General features: G+C 48.4%; 1 protein-coding gene across 1 annotated transcript; it reads right to left on the bottom strand.

Moving 5' to 3' along the window:
• Positions 1 to 12,597: 12,597 nt before the first annotated feature.
• Positions 12,598 to 14,606, bottom strand: LOC308415133 (uncharacterized protein; the record flags this gene model as incomplete). The annotated part of the gene is made up of 4 exons (XM_080910192.1): positions 12,598 to 12,693; positions 13,260 to 13,305; positions 13,880 to 14,345; positions 14,525 to 14,606. The coding sequence occupies 4 exons, from the start codon at positions 14,604 to 14,606 to the stop codon at positions 12,598 to 12,600; spliced, it is 690 nt and encodes a 229-aa protein (XP_080766318.1).
• Positions 14,607 to 15,669: the final 1,063 nt, after the last annotated feature.

Below are 15,669 nucleotides of genomic sequence, written 5' to 3' on the forward strand. Positions count from 1 at the left end.
ATCTGTCTCAATCTCCTACCTTCCAGGACACTCAGTTTCTCTGGGAGAGGTTAGTTCAATAGCAAGGTTCTAGCAATAGACATACAATCCTAAGTGTACATCTAATCAAACACTTGCAAATCACTAATATAAAGAACCTTTAAAATGTTTGGAACATGGTCTGTGGTGGAACTTCAAGCTGTCTCAAACTAAACAACACAAAGCAAGAGCTACAGAAACAAGTGCTCAGGTCAACAGCCTCTGTGAAGACTTCTACAATGGTGGATGCAAATGAAAGAGGATTACTTCCTGGAAAACATATGAGGACTCCCAACATTCAGTGAGCACACAATGAGTCCAGCATGCTGACCATCAGGAAAATGCCATGTCACATTGCTTCATTGACTGTGTGTGCACATGCGTGCTTGTGCATATGGGCTTCTGTGTGTTTGTATGTGTGTGTGTGTGTGTGTGTGTGTACAAGAGTACATGTGCATTTGGGCTGCAGTGTGTTTGTATGTGTGTGTGTGTTTGTGTGTGTGTGTGTGTGTGTGTGTGTGTACAAGCATGCATATGCATTTGGCCTGCTGTGTGTGTGTATGTGTGTCTGGATGTGTGCATAATTGCATGTTCATTTGGGCTGCTGTGTGTTTGTGTGTGTGTTTGTGTGTGTTCATGTCTGTATGTGCAATTGGGCTGTTGTTTGTGTGTCTGTGTGTGTGTACGTATGTGCATGTACATTTAGGCTGCAGTGTGTGTGTGTGTGAGTGTGAGTATGTGAGTGTGTGTGTGTGTGTGTATACATGCTTGCATGTGCATTTGGGCTGCTGTGTGAGAGCACACCCTTGGTTGACTATGGCCACAGTATACTTGTGAAGATCAGTGCAAGCCTTGAAGGACTTGGTAATTAATCTCTGGGTCCCAGGCCAGCTTGACATTTTACTTGCTGAGCCCCCTCATCAGTCCCGAGAGTGAAAAGATAAACCACACCAGACACAGAGAAATGTTACAAAGTGTCTCAGAGCTGGCCACAGAGTGCTGAATTTCCGGCACAAGGGAGACATAAACATATATTCCAGGCCATCCCTACTAAGGTTGGGAGACTGCAGAACACAATCTGAAGGAAAGGTGCACAAAACAAAAACTAGGCCTAAACCAGCAGCAGGAAGGACCTCTGGGTCTAGTCACACAACTAAAGATGACCTTGAATGACTTAGCTTCCTCCATGTTCAAGTACAGGAGTACAGACATGCCTGGTTGATAAACAGGCTACTTTTCTGTGTTGACTTAGGGTTCTCTGCAGCCCTGGCCTCCAGGAACTCACCACCACAGCCCAAGCTTGTTTTTCTCAGTGAGGAGATTACAGGCAGAGACCACCATCCCCAACACGGGCTTATCTGTCTGAGCAATTTTCTTTGGGCAGAGCTTAAAATATCCATAAAATACTAAAAATATCAGTAAGGAGAAATGTGTTGCTGATGTGTTTGTTTTAGGAAGCACAGAGGGAAACACACAGGTTATAAAAATGTATCAACACTTTGACTGTCACCATTTATCCCTACCACACCTCCAGCCTCTGAGGTCTGTCCTACCAGGACCTTACTTAGATCAGCAGACTCTGACAAAGATTTTTACTTGTTCCAAGTAGATGCTACAGGAGAAGGGCTCCACTGCCCATTGCATAGACCCACTCCCATCCCAGAACCCAGGGACAGCAAGGTAGGGGTCTGGTGGGCTGGATTACTTCTCTGACTTTTAGCTTTGTCTAGAAGGCAAAATGGAGGCAGACAAGATAATTCAGCAGATAAACCTGCTGACAGGAGAACGTGATTTTGAGGCCAGAGCCCACACATGGGAGAAGAGAAACAAGTCAGTGTAAGCTGGCCTCTCACATCCAAACATGAAGTACAGATCTTGTGCCCAAACCAGGACAAAATAAAAAAAAAATTACCCAGACAATAACAGAAAAAAAAAACACTTAAAATTATTTAGTGTCTCTAATAGAGGAAGAGAAGGTCGGCTGCCCGAGTACCACAGGCCTCCCTGTACCAGTTCCTTCCTCCCTCAAAGCACTGAAGCCATGGAATGTGCTCACCCTTCTGCAGAAGAGAGGTAGTGATTCCTCTGGAAAATGCATTCCAGCTCCTGCAGCTGTGGCTGTGTAAATCTGTCACGGAGGCGGCGGCGAGGCACCAGCACTGGCACAGGCCTTATACAGGACACCGGAACTATCCCGGGACGTGTGCAGGGAACTGCAATCGGTATGGGCTGTTCAGGGGCCATGCCAACTGGCATAGGCTGCTCGGCAGGCTCCGGCATATGCGGTATGCAAGACTCCTTAACGGCTGTTCGCTGTGCATTAGACACAGGAAATGGCACAGGGTGTGTGTGAGGCACAGGGATTGTCACAGGCTGTATGCTGGGCACAGTCACAGGCATAGACAAGTCCTGTGGCCCATGAAGAGGGAAAAGCTGTCCACCGAAGAGAGGCACCTGTGTATTCTCTGTGTGAGGCACACTGATTGGCATAGGCTGTATGTGGGCCACAGTAACAGGCCTAGACTGGGTTTGTGGCACCGAAAGTGGCAGAGGCTGGACATGGGGCACTCTAAGAGGCATAGTGTGTGCATGGGGACCAGGAACAGGCACAGGTTCTGTGTGAGGTACAGTGATTGGCACAGACTGTACCTGGGTCATAGCAACTGTCATAGACTGGGCTTGGGACACAGAAAAAGGCCCAGGCTGTTCATGGGGCACAGACACTGGCATAGGCTGAACATGGTGCAGAGGGATGGGCATGGACTGTACATGAGGCAGAGAAATGGGCACAGAATGTATACTGGGCACAGACTCTACCTGGGGCACATTGATTGGCATAGGCTGTACACGGGGCACAGGAATGGGCACAGGTTGTATACCAGGAACTTTTCGGGACTCAGACTGTGCCCGGGAACGACCTTGTTGCATCCTCTGGACACGGGGCATCAGCACTGGAATGGGCTGCACATCCTGAGTGCCCCACATAAACCCAGAGATAGGCTTCTCAGGACAGCACTCTTTCTCACTACTGCTGCTGGTACCCTCTTGGGTCCAGGCATCCCTGAGGCACGAAGCACCTACAGCAGAAGTATTTTCTCCATTCCTCCCCTTCATCCCCATTTCCCCCAGTTCTTCTATTCCTCCCCATTTTACAGCTGAGGCTCCGGGTCCAGGGGGCGAAGGTTCAGTCTCTTCCCCATTTCTTCCCTCTCCAGCATACAACTTAATCTTTGGTTTTGCATCTGAAAGTGAGGAAACAGAGAAAGATCAGGTGACAGGACCTAGGCTGGTGCAAAGTTTTCATGATGTCAACCAGGCCAACCCTGCAGCACACAGAGCCTGTCCAGGCAGCGAGGACACGTCTTCCCTCGTGGAAGTTGCGAACCCACCAATCCTCGCATTCACTGACCCTTCGGCTTTTCCTCCCCCGGTAACATGTGTGGTGGGTAGTCGGTCTTTCCACTCGCTGTCACCTGGATCTTATCAAAATCGCTTGAGATCTGCAGTCCCTTGAGCTTCTCCAGACTCTGAGCTGGAGACCCCTACAGTTCCGGAAGAGAGAGCTCCTATACCGGGGAAAGGACCACAGGTTATCTTAGCCAATCAGGGCACCCCTTCCTGGCTTCTGGACTTGATTGACAGTTGCTATTGGTTGAGCTTCTGAGGAGCAAAACTGAGAGCACCTTGAAACTGCACCGAGTATAGTGTGATTGTAGGGAGGGCCAAGTAAGGTGTACATGGAGCGTTCCAGGTTGAATCTTGGTTGGTATTTTCTCTGGTGAGGTAACTTTCTAGGGAAGCGTATCATTTAACCGGAAGAAACAGTAGATCGTACAGGAGCTCTGGAAGACGTAAGAAATGTGCAGACCTCTTGGTCTAGAAAGCCATGGTGACCCTGATCATTTGCACAGACCGGATATTACACTGACATAGTTACCCATTATGTTTGAGTTGAATGTTCACTGTCTGGTCCCCTGAATCCAATGACTGGCCTTGAGGAAGTTGCTGACCAAGGGTTTTACTGAACTCATGAGCATGGGAAGGAGGCAGTACTGACTGACAACACACTGACTGGGGACAACTAGGCCTTCCTGGAACACGTTTCTGCTCCTACATGGTCAGCATGGGGGTGTGGGAGGCCCTAGGGAGAGGCCACAGAAACACTCTGATGATCAGGGACCACTGAGGGTGACACAGGTATGCCGACTCAGGCAGGAAGCCCTCTTGACCCTTCTCTTTGCGTCTTCCATAGGGAACAGTTTGCATCGACATTCCACAGTCAGAAGGAAATACAGCAACACTTTCTTCTTCATTCTTTCTGTGATACCAGTGCAGGTACAGAAACATGAGTCTCCCTCATGAATGGCCAAGTTGTGACACCATGCAACATATGTCCACGTGGCTCCCCGAGGTTTGGTACCCTAGGGCCCCTCCGGGTCCATTATGAAAATGTGTTCCTGATCATTGCTGTCTTCTCGCTGACCCTCTGTCTGGCTCTCCTATTGCTAAACCAGATTTGTAACAGAGAACCGCAGGGAATGTCTCAATATGCCGAGGGCTTTGATGGCAAGAACACGTGGAATGTCAGACACTGCCTGTCAAAAAATTATGATAGAAAATATTTTGAGATACACAGACCCGTGGGGCTGGGACAGCTGCTATCACTAGTCTACAGAGTTACGGCATGCCTGCTTCTTCAGATCACAGTCAGACAGCACCATTTATGTGGAGTTCTGGAACAGACCTCTAAGGATACATGAACATCAAATGGGAATTCTAAAATGCATCACTTTTAAAATTTCACTCCATCGTATTCACCATGTTGTTGGGCCTCTCATAAATTGAGCATTACTGGTTTTGATGTTTCATTCATTATACATGTTTTCTAGGACATTTACCGAGCCCTCTTCCCATGCCATTGGTACAGTTTTGGCCAAGTGGTCAGGTGGAGACAACATGTGAACTAAATTCAATCCTCCAAGTTAAACTGCTCATGCAAGCTCACAAAGAAGGAGAAGCCACCATAGCCTAAGCTGCTAAACTGAATTTCTGGTCAGTCTGGCCTTACCAAAGTAGCTAAAACTTATGGTGGAGACCTGGAATTCCAACTGCAACCCTGAGCTAGCAGATGCCACTACGAGGTTTGGGTGAGCTCAAGATTAAGTTCAAAGGTAGCCTTAGGAAGTTAAATCGAAGCTATTTCAAACCCCACGACTAATAAGGAGCCTGGTAGAAAAAGTATGCTGGTACAGGTTGCAATTCTGAGTGTTGATAAGAGGACGACATAGTTTTAAAGGCTAGTCTACATTACACACAGGGTTCCATTTCAGTTGGGAACACAAACTAAATCAAGCATCCTCTCAATATGAACAAACAAGAAAAGGATACTGTGGCCATGATTATCTGTGGACTGGCCAAGGACCATACAACTAGCCCTAGCTTCAATCCTCTCCAATGGCAAAAACATAAAATGTGATGAAGGCAAGCACAGAATAGGAAAAGAGTATTTGAAAAGAACATTGTCAAGACCTGTTATGAAGTACAGTAGCTGTACCTGACAGAAAGCAAATGGCCAGTGTTGTTGAGGGAGGGACAAAAGGAAAGCCTCTGTCCTCTGGGTGGAATTTCTGACTCAGACAACAAAGGCACAAAGAGAACTGAGTCTGAAAAGGCTCAATCCAGAAACTCCACTTCAGCATTTACTAAGAAACACCAGAAGTCTGGATCTAAAGAGTTATTTGACACTCCAGGTAAGAGCTACCCCACGCCCAGTAGCCACAAGGTAAAAACAACCCTCAACTCTCAAGGGAAGGGATTTTAAACAATGAGGGGCTATGTCCACACAAGGGTGTGTCATTCAGAGTCAAAGGCATCTGACCACCTCAGACACCAGAGCCATAAAACCTGAGAACTCTGCTAACTCAGACAGTCAGGAAGGGACTTGGAACTCTGTCACAGGAGGCTTTTAGAGTATTCCTGTTTACACAAGAAGGAACCTGTCAGGTTCTGGGGTGGAAGAAGAAAGAAACTATTTCTTAAATTTAGTCAAGAGGAACTGCCCTGCAGAGCTCTTTCAGACAAATCACAAATAACTTGTCACTGCATCAAAATAGTTGAGACCCTCATTTCTTGTCTCTCAGTGTAGCGACTGTATTAAGAAGCAACTTCAAAAGGCACATGAGCATTCAGCACACATGCTTCCTGTCCCCACTGACTGACTCTTGGACTTTGTTGCCACAAAGTCATCCCCACTCCGGTCTCTGGGTAGATTTTACCTTAAGCTCAGAAATGTCTGGGGAGGAGGAAAGGGCTAAGAAGGAGCAAAGGTCGGGTCTACATGAGTTCTAGCCCCTGGTGCTCAGGTGCCGACCACATACCTTGTGAGCACGTCTGGGCACTGAGTTTCTTGGATCGAGGACTGCCTCTTCTGCACCTGCCACTGTGTTAGGTGGAACTGGATGTGGTGCCTCCTTCCCTGGTACTTTGTAACCACAGACAGCAGGAAGGCGGGCTCCTCCTGGTCAGGCTCCATGCCTTCCTGGTCCCTCTAGTCATCTTTAGGATCCAGGTTGTTGTCAGCGCTCAGTCAGCTCCACGGTTCAGCTGGCCAGGTAGGCTCTCACTGTCATCCTGGCTTTGAGGGTCCTTACAGGCAATGCCACCCACTGATGCCACTGCTCCCTGTTCAGACTGGTGGCTGCTATCCTCCTCATAGTCCTGCAGGTCAAATTTGGGGTCTTTATAGTAGTCACGGTACTGGGGCTCCATGCCTGCTACTCTTCAGAAGCCTAGAGGTTTTGTGGCTGTATTTTTTTAAGCCTCGCCTGGGGCTTTCAACATGTTGGGGAGTCACAGGCTCGGGTCCTCCTCTTTCAAGACTGCTATTGGCTCTCTGTGTGCTTCCTTTCTCAGTGGGTGGGCCTCTGAAGTGAGGATGGGGTGAGTGCATGTGTGGAATTGTGACGTAGGTGGAAGCAGGCTGTATGGACCTGGGCACTGAATCATACTTTTAGGACACCTGCTCACATCTGCCAGGCAGTCCTGCCTGCCACTCTTGGAACTTACAGAGGATATTTGGAGAGGGGCTGTAGGAGACCGTGCAAGCTGAGGTTAGGCTGGTGTGTGGGGAAGAGGTCAAAGCTCACATACAGAGCCTTGGGTAAACAATTGGGGATTTCCCTTGATCCCAGACTCCACATTTCATTGTCTGTATGTTCCATCCGACCATTTTGAGTGGATGTGGTTAGAACTCTGGATATCTCTGCTGCAGAGTGTTCAAGGACTCTGAAAGCACAAGCCAGTCACAACCCTCCACCTTCAGCGGTGACACCTTGCTCTTTTTTTTCCTCGCAGTGTCTTGGCCCACATGATATTGTAAGCACCCGAAAGGTGCCCTTGAGAAATGTCACATACTCTACATTGCTGGTAAAGATTCTCCATCAGAAACCTTGTTCAAATACCAGTATAGTACTTCTCATGTCTGCAAATGCTGACCTGCATGGGTAAATGCCTTCTGGGCGGAGAAATGTAGAGAAACAACTTAGGGGTGAGGGTTTATTGGAACCATACCTGGGTAGGTAGACACTGCAGACACTTTAAGGGAACAAACAGACAAAGCTCTGTGCAGGTATCCTGCATGAGGGACTGTTGTGATTGAATGTGGTCCAGAATCCCAAGGATGACAGTGGTGTGTGAACAGTATATGAGACTGTAAATGAAACTTTTTTTTGTGCATGTGTGTGTGTGTGTGAGTGTGTGTGTGTGTGTGTGTGTGTGTGTGTGTTTGCTTTTAATTTATGACAATCTCTCCTAAACCGCAGGCTATCCTGAACACTGCTTTTCCCATTCTTACTGTCAAAACATACTGGCCTGTCATGGTACATTCCCAGTGTCTGAGCTTCTCAAACATCCCAGGTGTACATAAGATACCCAGCCATGATCAGATAAATAATTTTAATCGAAGTGTCCCTTAGCTGCATGTAGAGTGGTTCATGGCTGGTCAGCACACGGGAATTTAAATATATTCAAGGTTACATCTGTCACCTATCAATATGAACTCCAATCAGTGCATAGAACGCAGATAGCCTTGTCAATCACTTGCAGATAGACATGGGCCGAATGAAGCAGTCCATTTTTGTTTCTGAGGAAATAATGAATCAGCTTTTATGGATGCAGGGCAGGGAGTGTTGCCACTTTGGGCTGAAATGGCTTCAGAGAAAGGTCCAGAAGATTGAATATGAGCATTTCATGGAGATATTGTTGGGGTTCTGTAAACCCCACCCCTCAGTTAACTGGCAATTGCTACATATGTTCATCCCAGCGACCTGACATTATAACAGGGTCTGCTTGCCCCCTTTTCTCTCTCTCTCTTGCCTCTCTCGCTCTTGCTCTCTTGCTACCTTGCTCTCCCATCCCTACCTCTCCTCTGCTCTCCCCTTCCCCCCTCTTTTTCTATGTGCTTATGGCCAGCCTCTACTCCTCTCCCTCTCTCCCCAACCCTCTCTCTTTTTCTCTCTGCCTTTACCACCCTCTTAACTCTCCCATCACCTGAATAAACTCTATTCTGTACTATACTGTCATGTGGCTGGTCGCTCAGGGAAGGGATTCCCAACATGGGCTCCCCAGAGGCATCTGCCTTGACTCCAGGCCTCACTTCACCTCTATGGGCCAAATGCCTCCCACTCTCTTTATCCTTTTCCCTATCATTGGTGCCGAAACCCAGGATGTCATCTTTTCACAACATTGGCGCCCTGTGACTTTTCCTTTCAGATATGCTCTGAAGACTCTCTGGGGAATGAGAAACCCTTTACGTGCATGGCAAATCCTGCAGTAACATCAGAGCCCATGCCATTGGTGCTTTTGACCTTAGTAATGCTGTGTCCCCAAAGAACCTCAGTGCAAAAAGGTCATGGCCTTTTGAGATGGAAGGGCCACATGCATTTTTGATAGCTGGATGAAGGGCTGTGTGGATTTTGGATAGCTGCAGGAAGAGCTGTGTGCATTTTGGATAGGTGGATGAAGGGCTAAGTGTACTTTGGATAGCTGGATGAAGGGCTGTGTGCACTTTGGATAGCTGGATGAAGGGCTGTGTGCATTTTGGATAGCTAGATTAGGGGCTATGAGGTATTTGGATAGCTGGATGAAGGGCTATTTACAGAATTTCCTCAATGGGCAGCAGAAAGCTTTTCCTCCTCCCAGAGTGTCTTTGGAAGCTCTATTCCTTAGACAAGTTCCCCAGGAGGCTAGGCATTCTGATCAGAATTGCAGAACCCTTTTGAAAACCTGTTAGCTGGTTTCCCACCAATGTCTGCCCATGTTTTATGAAGGTGCCTTCTCAGAGACACAATGAAAATGGTCCCTTGCACAGCACTCTGAGATTCAGCAATGCACATCTTATAAAATTGGAAGGAAGTTCAGTCAGAATCTGATTCAGGCATGTGGTCACCTAGATCTTGCCTCAGTAGGACTGGCCCTGCTCCCGGGTACACATGTTGAGACCCAATTTCCTCCAAGAATGGACATTCCATTAAGGAGGAGAACTGCTGAGGACCTAAGACATTCCAAATTGAAGTGAAATGTTTCATGATGTGGGAGAGTCACTTACGACACAGGGCAGAAGGAGCTCAATCTCTTCCTTTGGGCTTAGTAGAGATTGTTCACATTTCCTATGTCTCCCCATAGGAGCCTCAAGGGCACATCTCCATTCTGTACAGCGGACTACAGGAGGAGAGCCTGAAGCTGCCATTAGATTCAACTCATGGAGTTTGGGCCCTGTGGAATGGTTGATGGCACCGGATGTGGCAGGCTGGAAGTCAACCAGTCTGGAGATAACAGTTAGTACTGTTGGTGGCTGGTGCCCAAGCACAAATCACAAATCTCAAAATGAATCTTTGGCTGGCATGTCAAACCAAGAGCCTGAAGATCCTTCCCCTGTATACCCCAGGATCCCTAGTGAACCCATCTTTCTTTCTCTCTGAGTTTCCATGTTTGCTCCCCTCCATGAGGACTTGGTGATTATCTCAGGGAAAGAGGGTTGTGAAAGACTAGCAGGAAGTCAGCCAGGAGCAGGGGCCCTGCTGTGTCATCTGCAGCTGCTCCAGGGACAGCAGGTGGTGGGCGGTGCTCAGGAAGAAGGAGGAGGCCTCACTGGTGCTGGAACTTTCTCCCAGTGGAAGGTGGAAGCTTTGGACTGGATCAGGTTCCCTGAGACCACCTGAAGCTTCTGGAAACTGCTGTCCCCGCCCCCCACAAGCCCTGTGGAGACTGAGAACAGCTCCCAGAGTTTCCTGAACTCCCATTGCCCTATGAGATAAGTCCTGGCCAGGCTCCATCAGGCTAAGCAGCCTGAGGGCTTAAGCCCTGCTCAGACTTCATTGGTCCCTCCAGATCCCTTCACCCTTCCCTGAGCAAAGGCAAAGTCGATTATGCAAACCTCCTGTGCCTGCCATCTTTGCACATCACCAAACACATAATGTCTCCTGACCAGCTCAGAGGAGATCTCATTTGAGCTAAGTCTTTTTTAGTGGAGAGACTCACACCTGGACAATGTGCAGCAATTAACAGAGTATGGAGTACACACTGAATCGCTTCTCCTGGGACCTAATGAATGCATAGTGAAAAGGCAGGTTTATAGGGACAGCTCTAGGGCAGGTTCTTTGAACTTACAGGTGGGCTCTATGAAGTCCCAAGGATGGGCTGGGGTAGTTGTTTCTTTAAGGGAAGTGGAGAGAGTCCTGTTGAGATGGTGAGGTACTAGGTCATAGCCTTATAAGGGGAACTTCTTGGCTCTGTGGGTGGACCTTAGGTTCACTGACCACATTGGAATCCGGACATAGGAGGTTGCTTTGTTCAGGGCTTTGCGCGGGATTTCCCGCAGGGTTTTTGGAAAATCTGGCTTTTGCGCGGGCTTTTGTCAGGGCTTTGGAAAGCCTGGCTTTTGCGCGGGCTTTGGAAAGCCTAAGTTTTGCGCATGCTTTTGGAAAGTCTTACTTTGCTCGGGTTTTGGAAATCCTGGCTTTTTCGTGGGTTTTGGAAGGCTTGATTTTGTGCGGGCTTTTGGAAAGCCTGGATTATGCGAGAGCTTTGGAAAGCCTGACTTTGTGTGAGCTTTTGGATCACCTGACTTTTGCGTGGGCTTTTGGACAGCCTGGCTTTTACGCGGGCTTTTGGTAAGCCTGGCTTTTGCGTGGGCTTTGGGAAGCTTGACTTTGTGTGCGCTTTTGAATATCATGATTTTTGCATGGGCTTTTGGAAAGCCCAGCTTTTGCGCGCGCTCTGGAAAGCCCAGCTTGTGCGAGTGCTTTTGGAAAGCCTGGGTTTTGCTCAGACTTTTGGACAGCCTGTCTTTTGCGCTGGCTTTTGAAAGGCCTGGCTTTTGCGTGGGCTTTGGAAAGCTTGACTTTGCGTGGGCTTTTGTATATCCTGGATTTTGCGCAGTATTTGGACAGTCTGGCTTTTGTGTGTGCTTTTGTAAAGCCTGGCTTTTGCGCGGTCTTTGGAAAGGCTGGCTTATGTGAGGGTTTTTGCAAAGTCTGGGCTTTATAGCCCCGCTTTTGCAAGAGTGGGCTTTTGAAAGAGCAGGCTCTTGATTAGGCGAGGAGGGTGGGGACATCATGGTCCACGCCATCTTGCCTTTGTCTCTGAACCTCCCGCCTAATACTCAGGTCTAAATGGGACATCTGTATTACACTCCTTGTTCACAAGGCATAGATAGGGACCATAGAGGAAGACCCATCATATTTGGCAGAACAGAGTGTTGTAAGTGCTCTGGACTGACTGATTGCTCCAGAACATTGCTAGGGGCTCATCTTTGTTTATACACCTAGAGCTGCTAAGAGGCAAAGTGCCACTCCTCCCCCCAAAAGTACAAAATCTCCCTAGTGAGGGTTCTACAGGGTTAGTGAAAAAATACAGACAGAAGAACTATCCCTCATGGTCTTGGCTGAAGGGTTGAGGGTGGGCTCCTATGCTCCCCAAGACCTCATGGAAGCAAGGAGACAGAAGCCTCCCTCCAGCAGGATGCACAGATTCTCCTCTCCCTTGGAGCAGCAGGGCCTTTGGCCAGCTTGGCTTTCCTACTGCCTGAGAGTCCACAGAGAGAGCAGGCAGCACACATAATGTCCCCATACCTCTTGCCATCACACCTGGAAGTAGCCTCTGGGGTATTTCCGACAGTGTCCAGGTGTGTGGTGTGGGGGGAGGGCTTACTGGAGTGTGAGTACGAACAGCCATGTCTAGGAACAGACTGTCCTCTCACAGGGGATTTTCCTCTGTGTCCTTATAATAACTTGTTCTCACATTGGCAGTGATTGCTGCTAGTGAGTGTTCCTTCAGGAACCAAGCCCCCTTGTCATTCTGCCCACATGTCCTGTCTGGGATTGACTACTACTCTTCAAATATTTATGCCCGGATTTTAGTAACATCAAAGACAATGAAGCCAAATTATTTTGAATGCACTTCTTTATTGCTCAAATACTTGTAGGGAAGAAAGGGTTGTCCTGGCCATCATGGGTGGCTCATAAGAAGCCATCTTCTTGTGGCTCCAGGACAGGGGTGGCACCAAATGCTGCTCCAAAATCTTCAGGGAGACTTGTCCTCAGGAATTGGTGGCAACTGGCAGAACATCAGTAGTCTGCTGCTTCTCCTGAAAAGGGATCGCCTCATACGAAACCAATCCTATAAGCAGGAGACAGGGATGCTTTAGTACACCAAATAGTATCATCATTAAAGCACATATCCTGGAGCACTATGTGCCCAGTTCAATTTACTAACAGTCTGGAAGGTATTCTGAACCCATCCCAGGGCAACGTATGTGCTAGGCCTGTGCTCTAGCACGGGGCCCCTCCCCCAGCAGAATCACTGCCACACCCAGTCTTTTAACCAGATAAGGGACCCAAACATTGCCTCTTCTCTCCATCCTTGATATATATATATTTTATATATATATATATATAAAATATATATATATATATAAAATATATATATATATATATATATATATTTTTTTTTTAATGCGTTTCTTCAGGACAGGATTCACATGTAGTTCATGGGTGGTTCTGGGGACCTTGATGTGGAAAAGTATCAAAAACACTCCACCCCACCCCCAAGAACCATAGGAAGGCCTGAGGCAGTGGGCGGAGGGTCCACTGTGAATTCTAGACACCACCATCACCTGGTGCAGTGTCCTACCCCCTCCAAAAGGTGTGTGTGTGTGTGTTTGGGTGTTTTTTCAGAATACTTACCTGCACATCAGATTCCTCCACACCCATCCATCTTGCAAGATCCCTCCTAAAGGGAAAAAATTCGAACATTTAGTCTTTGTTTTGGAAATTAAGTGTGTAAGGACACATTTGTATGGGCGTACATGTTTACTTACACAGTCACTATTCTTAACCTTTACCTAACCCCAAGCTTTAGCAATTGGATTCTTTCAGGGACCAAATTTAAGGGTATCTTCCCGCCCGAAACACAGATGCTCCTTTGGTGTACTGAAGTTGTAAAATCCGTAAATAGAGCATCCGGGATGAAACGCATTAGAATGGAGGTGGAATTCCTCCTGCTTTTCCCAGCCACGCCTCAAAATTCTCACCCATACTTCCGGAAAGTCATTTAGAACACCAAATACTGTCTACATTTCCCAGTCTTGAACAGGGCAACAAAACATATTGTTTCCACTTGGCAGAGCTCACATACCCCTACCCCAGGATCTAATTGCAGGCGGACAGCCCTAATTGTAGGGGTCGGTCCGGGATGGGTGCCATTATTTGTGCAGGGAATCAGAGGGACAGGAGGAGTTAATGCACACTCTGGACCAGGATGTATTACCTGTAAATGAGGCGCCAAGAACTGGCCATCTGCTTACCTTGTGTGCAAGCTCGGGTAGCGATTCTCTTGGAAAAGCTCCTCCAGATCATGCAGTTGCGAGTGGGTGAACCTCACGCGGCGGTGGCGCTGGTGAGCCAGACTGTTCCTGCAGCCCTCAGGAAGGGCCGCCTCTTGCTGAGGCTGCTGTTGATCATTGTTTCTTTGGCCACCTTCTTGCTGGGCGTTGTCATCCTCAGGGCCAGAAGCACCATCGCCAGCCTGTCTTCCTTCCGTTTCTTCCTCCCGTTCTTCTCCCTCCTCTCCTACTCCTTCAGCTTCCGGAGTGAGATTGAACTGGGCAGGCTCTTCTTGAGCAAGCTTGCCTTCAGCAAACTCGCTCTGAGCCTGAGCGGGTTCGCCCTGATCAAGCTCACCCTGATCAAGCTCACCAGGAGCATGCCCGCCCAATGCAAGCCCTGTTTTGTCTCCTTCCTCTTCAGCCTGTAAAACCAAGGCATTCCCACCTGAAAGATAAAAGATACAGATATAAAGATCTGAGCATCGCGACCCGGGATCTCTGGAAATTCCGGAGAGGGATCACAGGCAGAGCTCAGTAACCGAATCGATGTCCATGTCCACTGCCCTTTCTACCACCGTTTCTCCCCGAATTTAACCCAGGTCCCGTCAGAACCGGTTTACTGACCATGCTGTTGCTCCTGGTCCTCCTCAGCTCCCGGATTCGGAGGCTTTGGGGAACCTTGGCAGCTGTCTTTAGGAGCCTCCATAGCGAGAATCACTGGATCCGACCCTGCTCCCGAACAGGCTTCCAATGTGGTGTCCTCAGAGCTCTGGAGCGAGAATATATAGCTCTGCTCTGATCCTTGACCCGGAAGGGTTTTTTTCTCTTCTGGCGCCTCACCCACATTACGCTGTCTCCAGACATACATTCTCTACTGGCTTCCTGCACAGTCGCAGTAGCTGTGAGCTTGTTGCCTAAGGTGCAAACACAGAAGCAGTTCGCGCCACAAAGTGCAGAGGGCTTTGGGAAAGGAATGCAGCCTAGTGGGTGTGTGCTGGTGCAGACCTCGTGACTCTGACTAGCCGCTTAGGGGCCAACTGTAGCCCTGGTTAAGGCTGAACGGTTCTAATTCACTCACAAGGAGTAACACAAGGACCTTCTCAAGCTCAGCAGGCCATTGAGCTGTGCTGAATAATTTTATTAAATTATGCAAATGTCCTTCAAACCAGATGACAAAGACACACCCGTTAATAAAGCGGTACACATTCGGCTCCATCCTGTAGGACCCACATCGTGGTTTGCCCAGTTGTTCACACTCTTACTGCTCCTACGTTGGTTGTGCTGCCCTCAACAGCCCAGTATGGTGGCACATATTGGAGGAGCCCAGGGCAAGATCGCCCTGAGAGACTTGTGTTCCCAACAGGGCTGTTTTCTACCAGTATGCACACGTTCATTCTCACGGAGCGTTTGTTTGGGAAGAGACCTTTCTGTGCCCAGCTGTATTTGACCCAAGGACCCGGGGTGTCCCAACGATCCCCCTTGGGCACTGTCTCCAAAGTTCTTGTCTCACAGCTGTGAAGATCAAAGGCACGGAGTAAGCGATTCTGGACACATGCTTTAACGAGAAACAGAGAAACTGAGGAACAATTAGAGAAATTCCCCAGAGTGGATGATGTCCCCCGAATTTAAAAATGCCATCGAGCTCTTCTGTCGAGTGTGTTTTGTTTGTTATAGGAACAGGGTGGGGCCTGGCCAATGGCTGAGGTAACTGTGATGCTATGGGTTAGTTCTCTGGGGCAGCACTGGCCAGGCCCAGGCGGGAGGATGAT

Source organism: Micromys minutus (genome assembly GCF_963924665.1).
Source record: "Micromys minutus genome assembly, chromosome: X".
Taxonomy (NCBI): domain Eukaryota; kingdom Metazoa; phylum Chordata; class Mammalia; order Rodentia; family Muridae; genus Micromys; species Micromys minutus.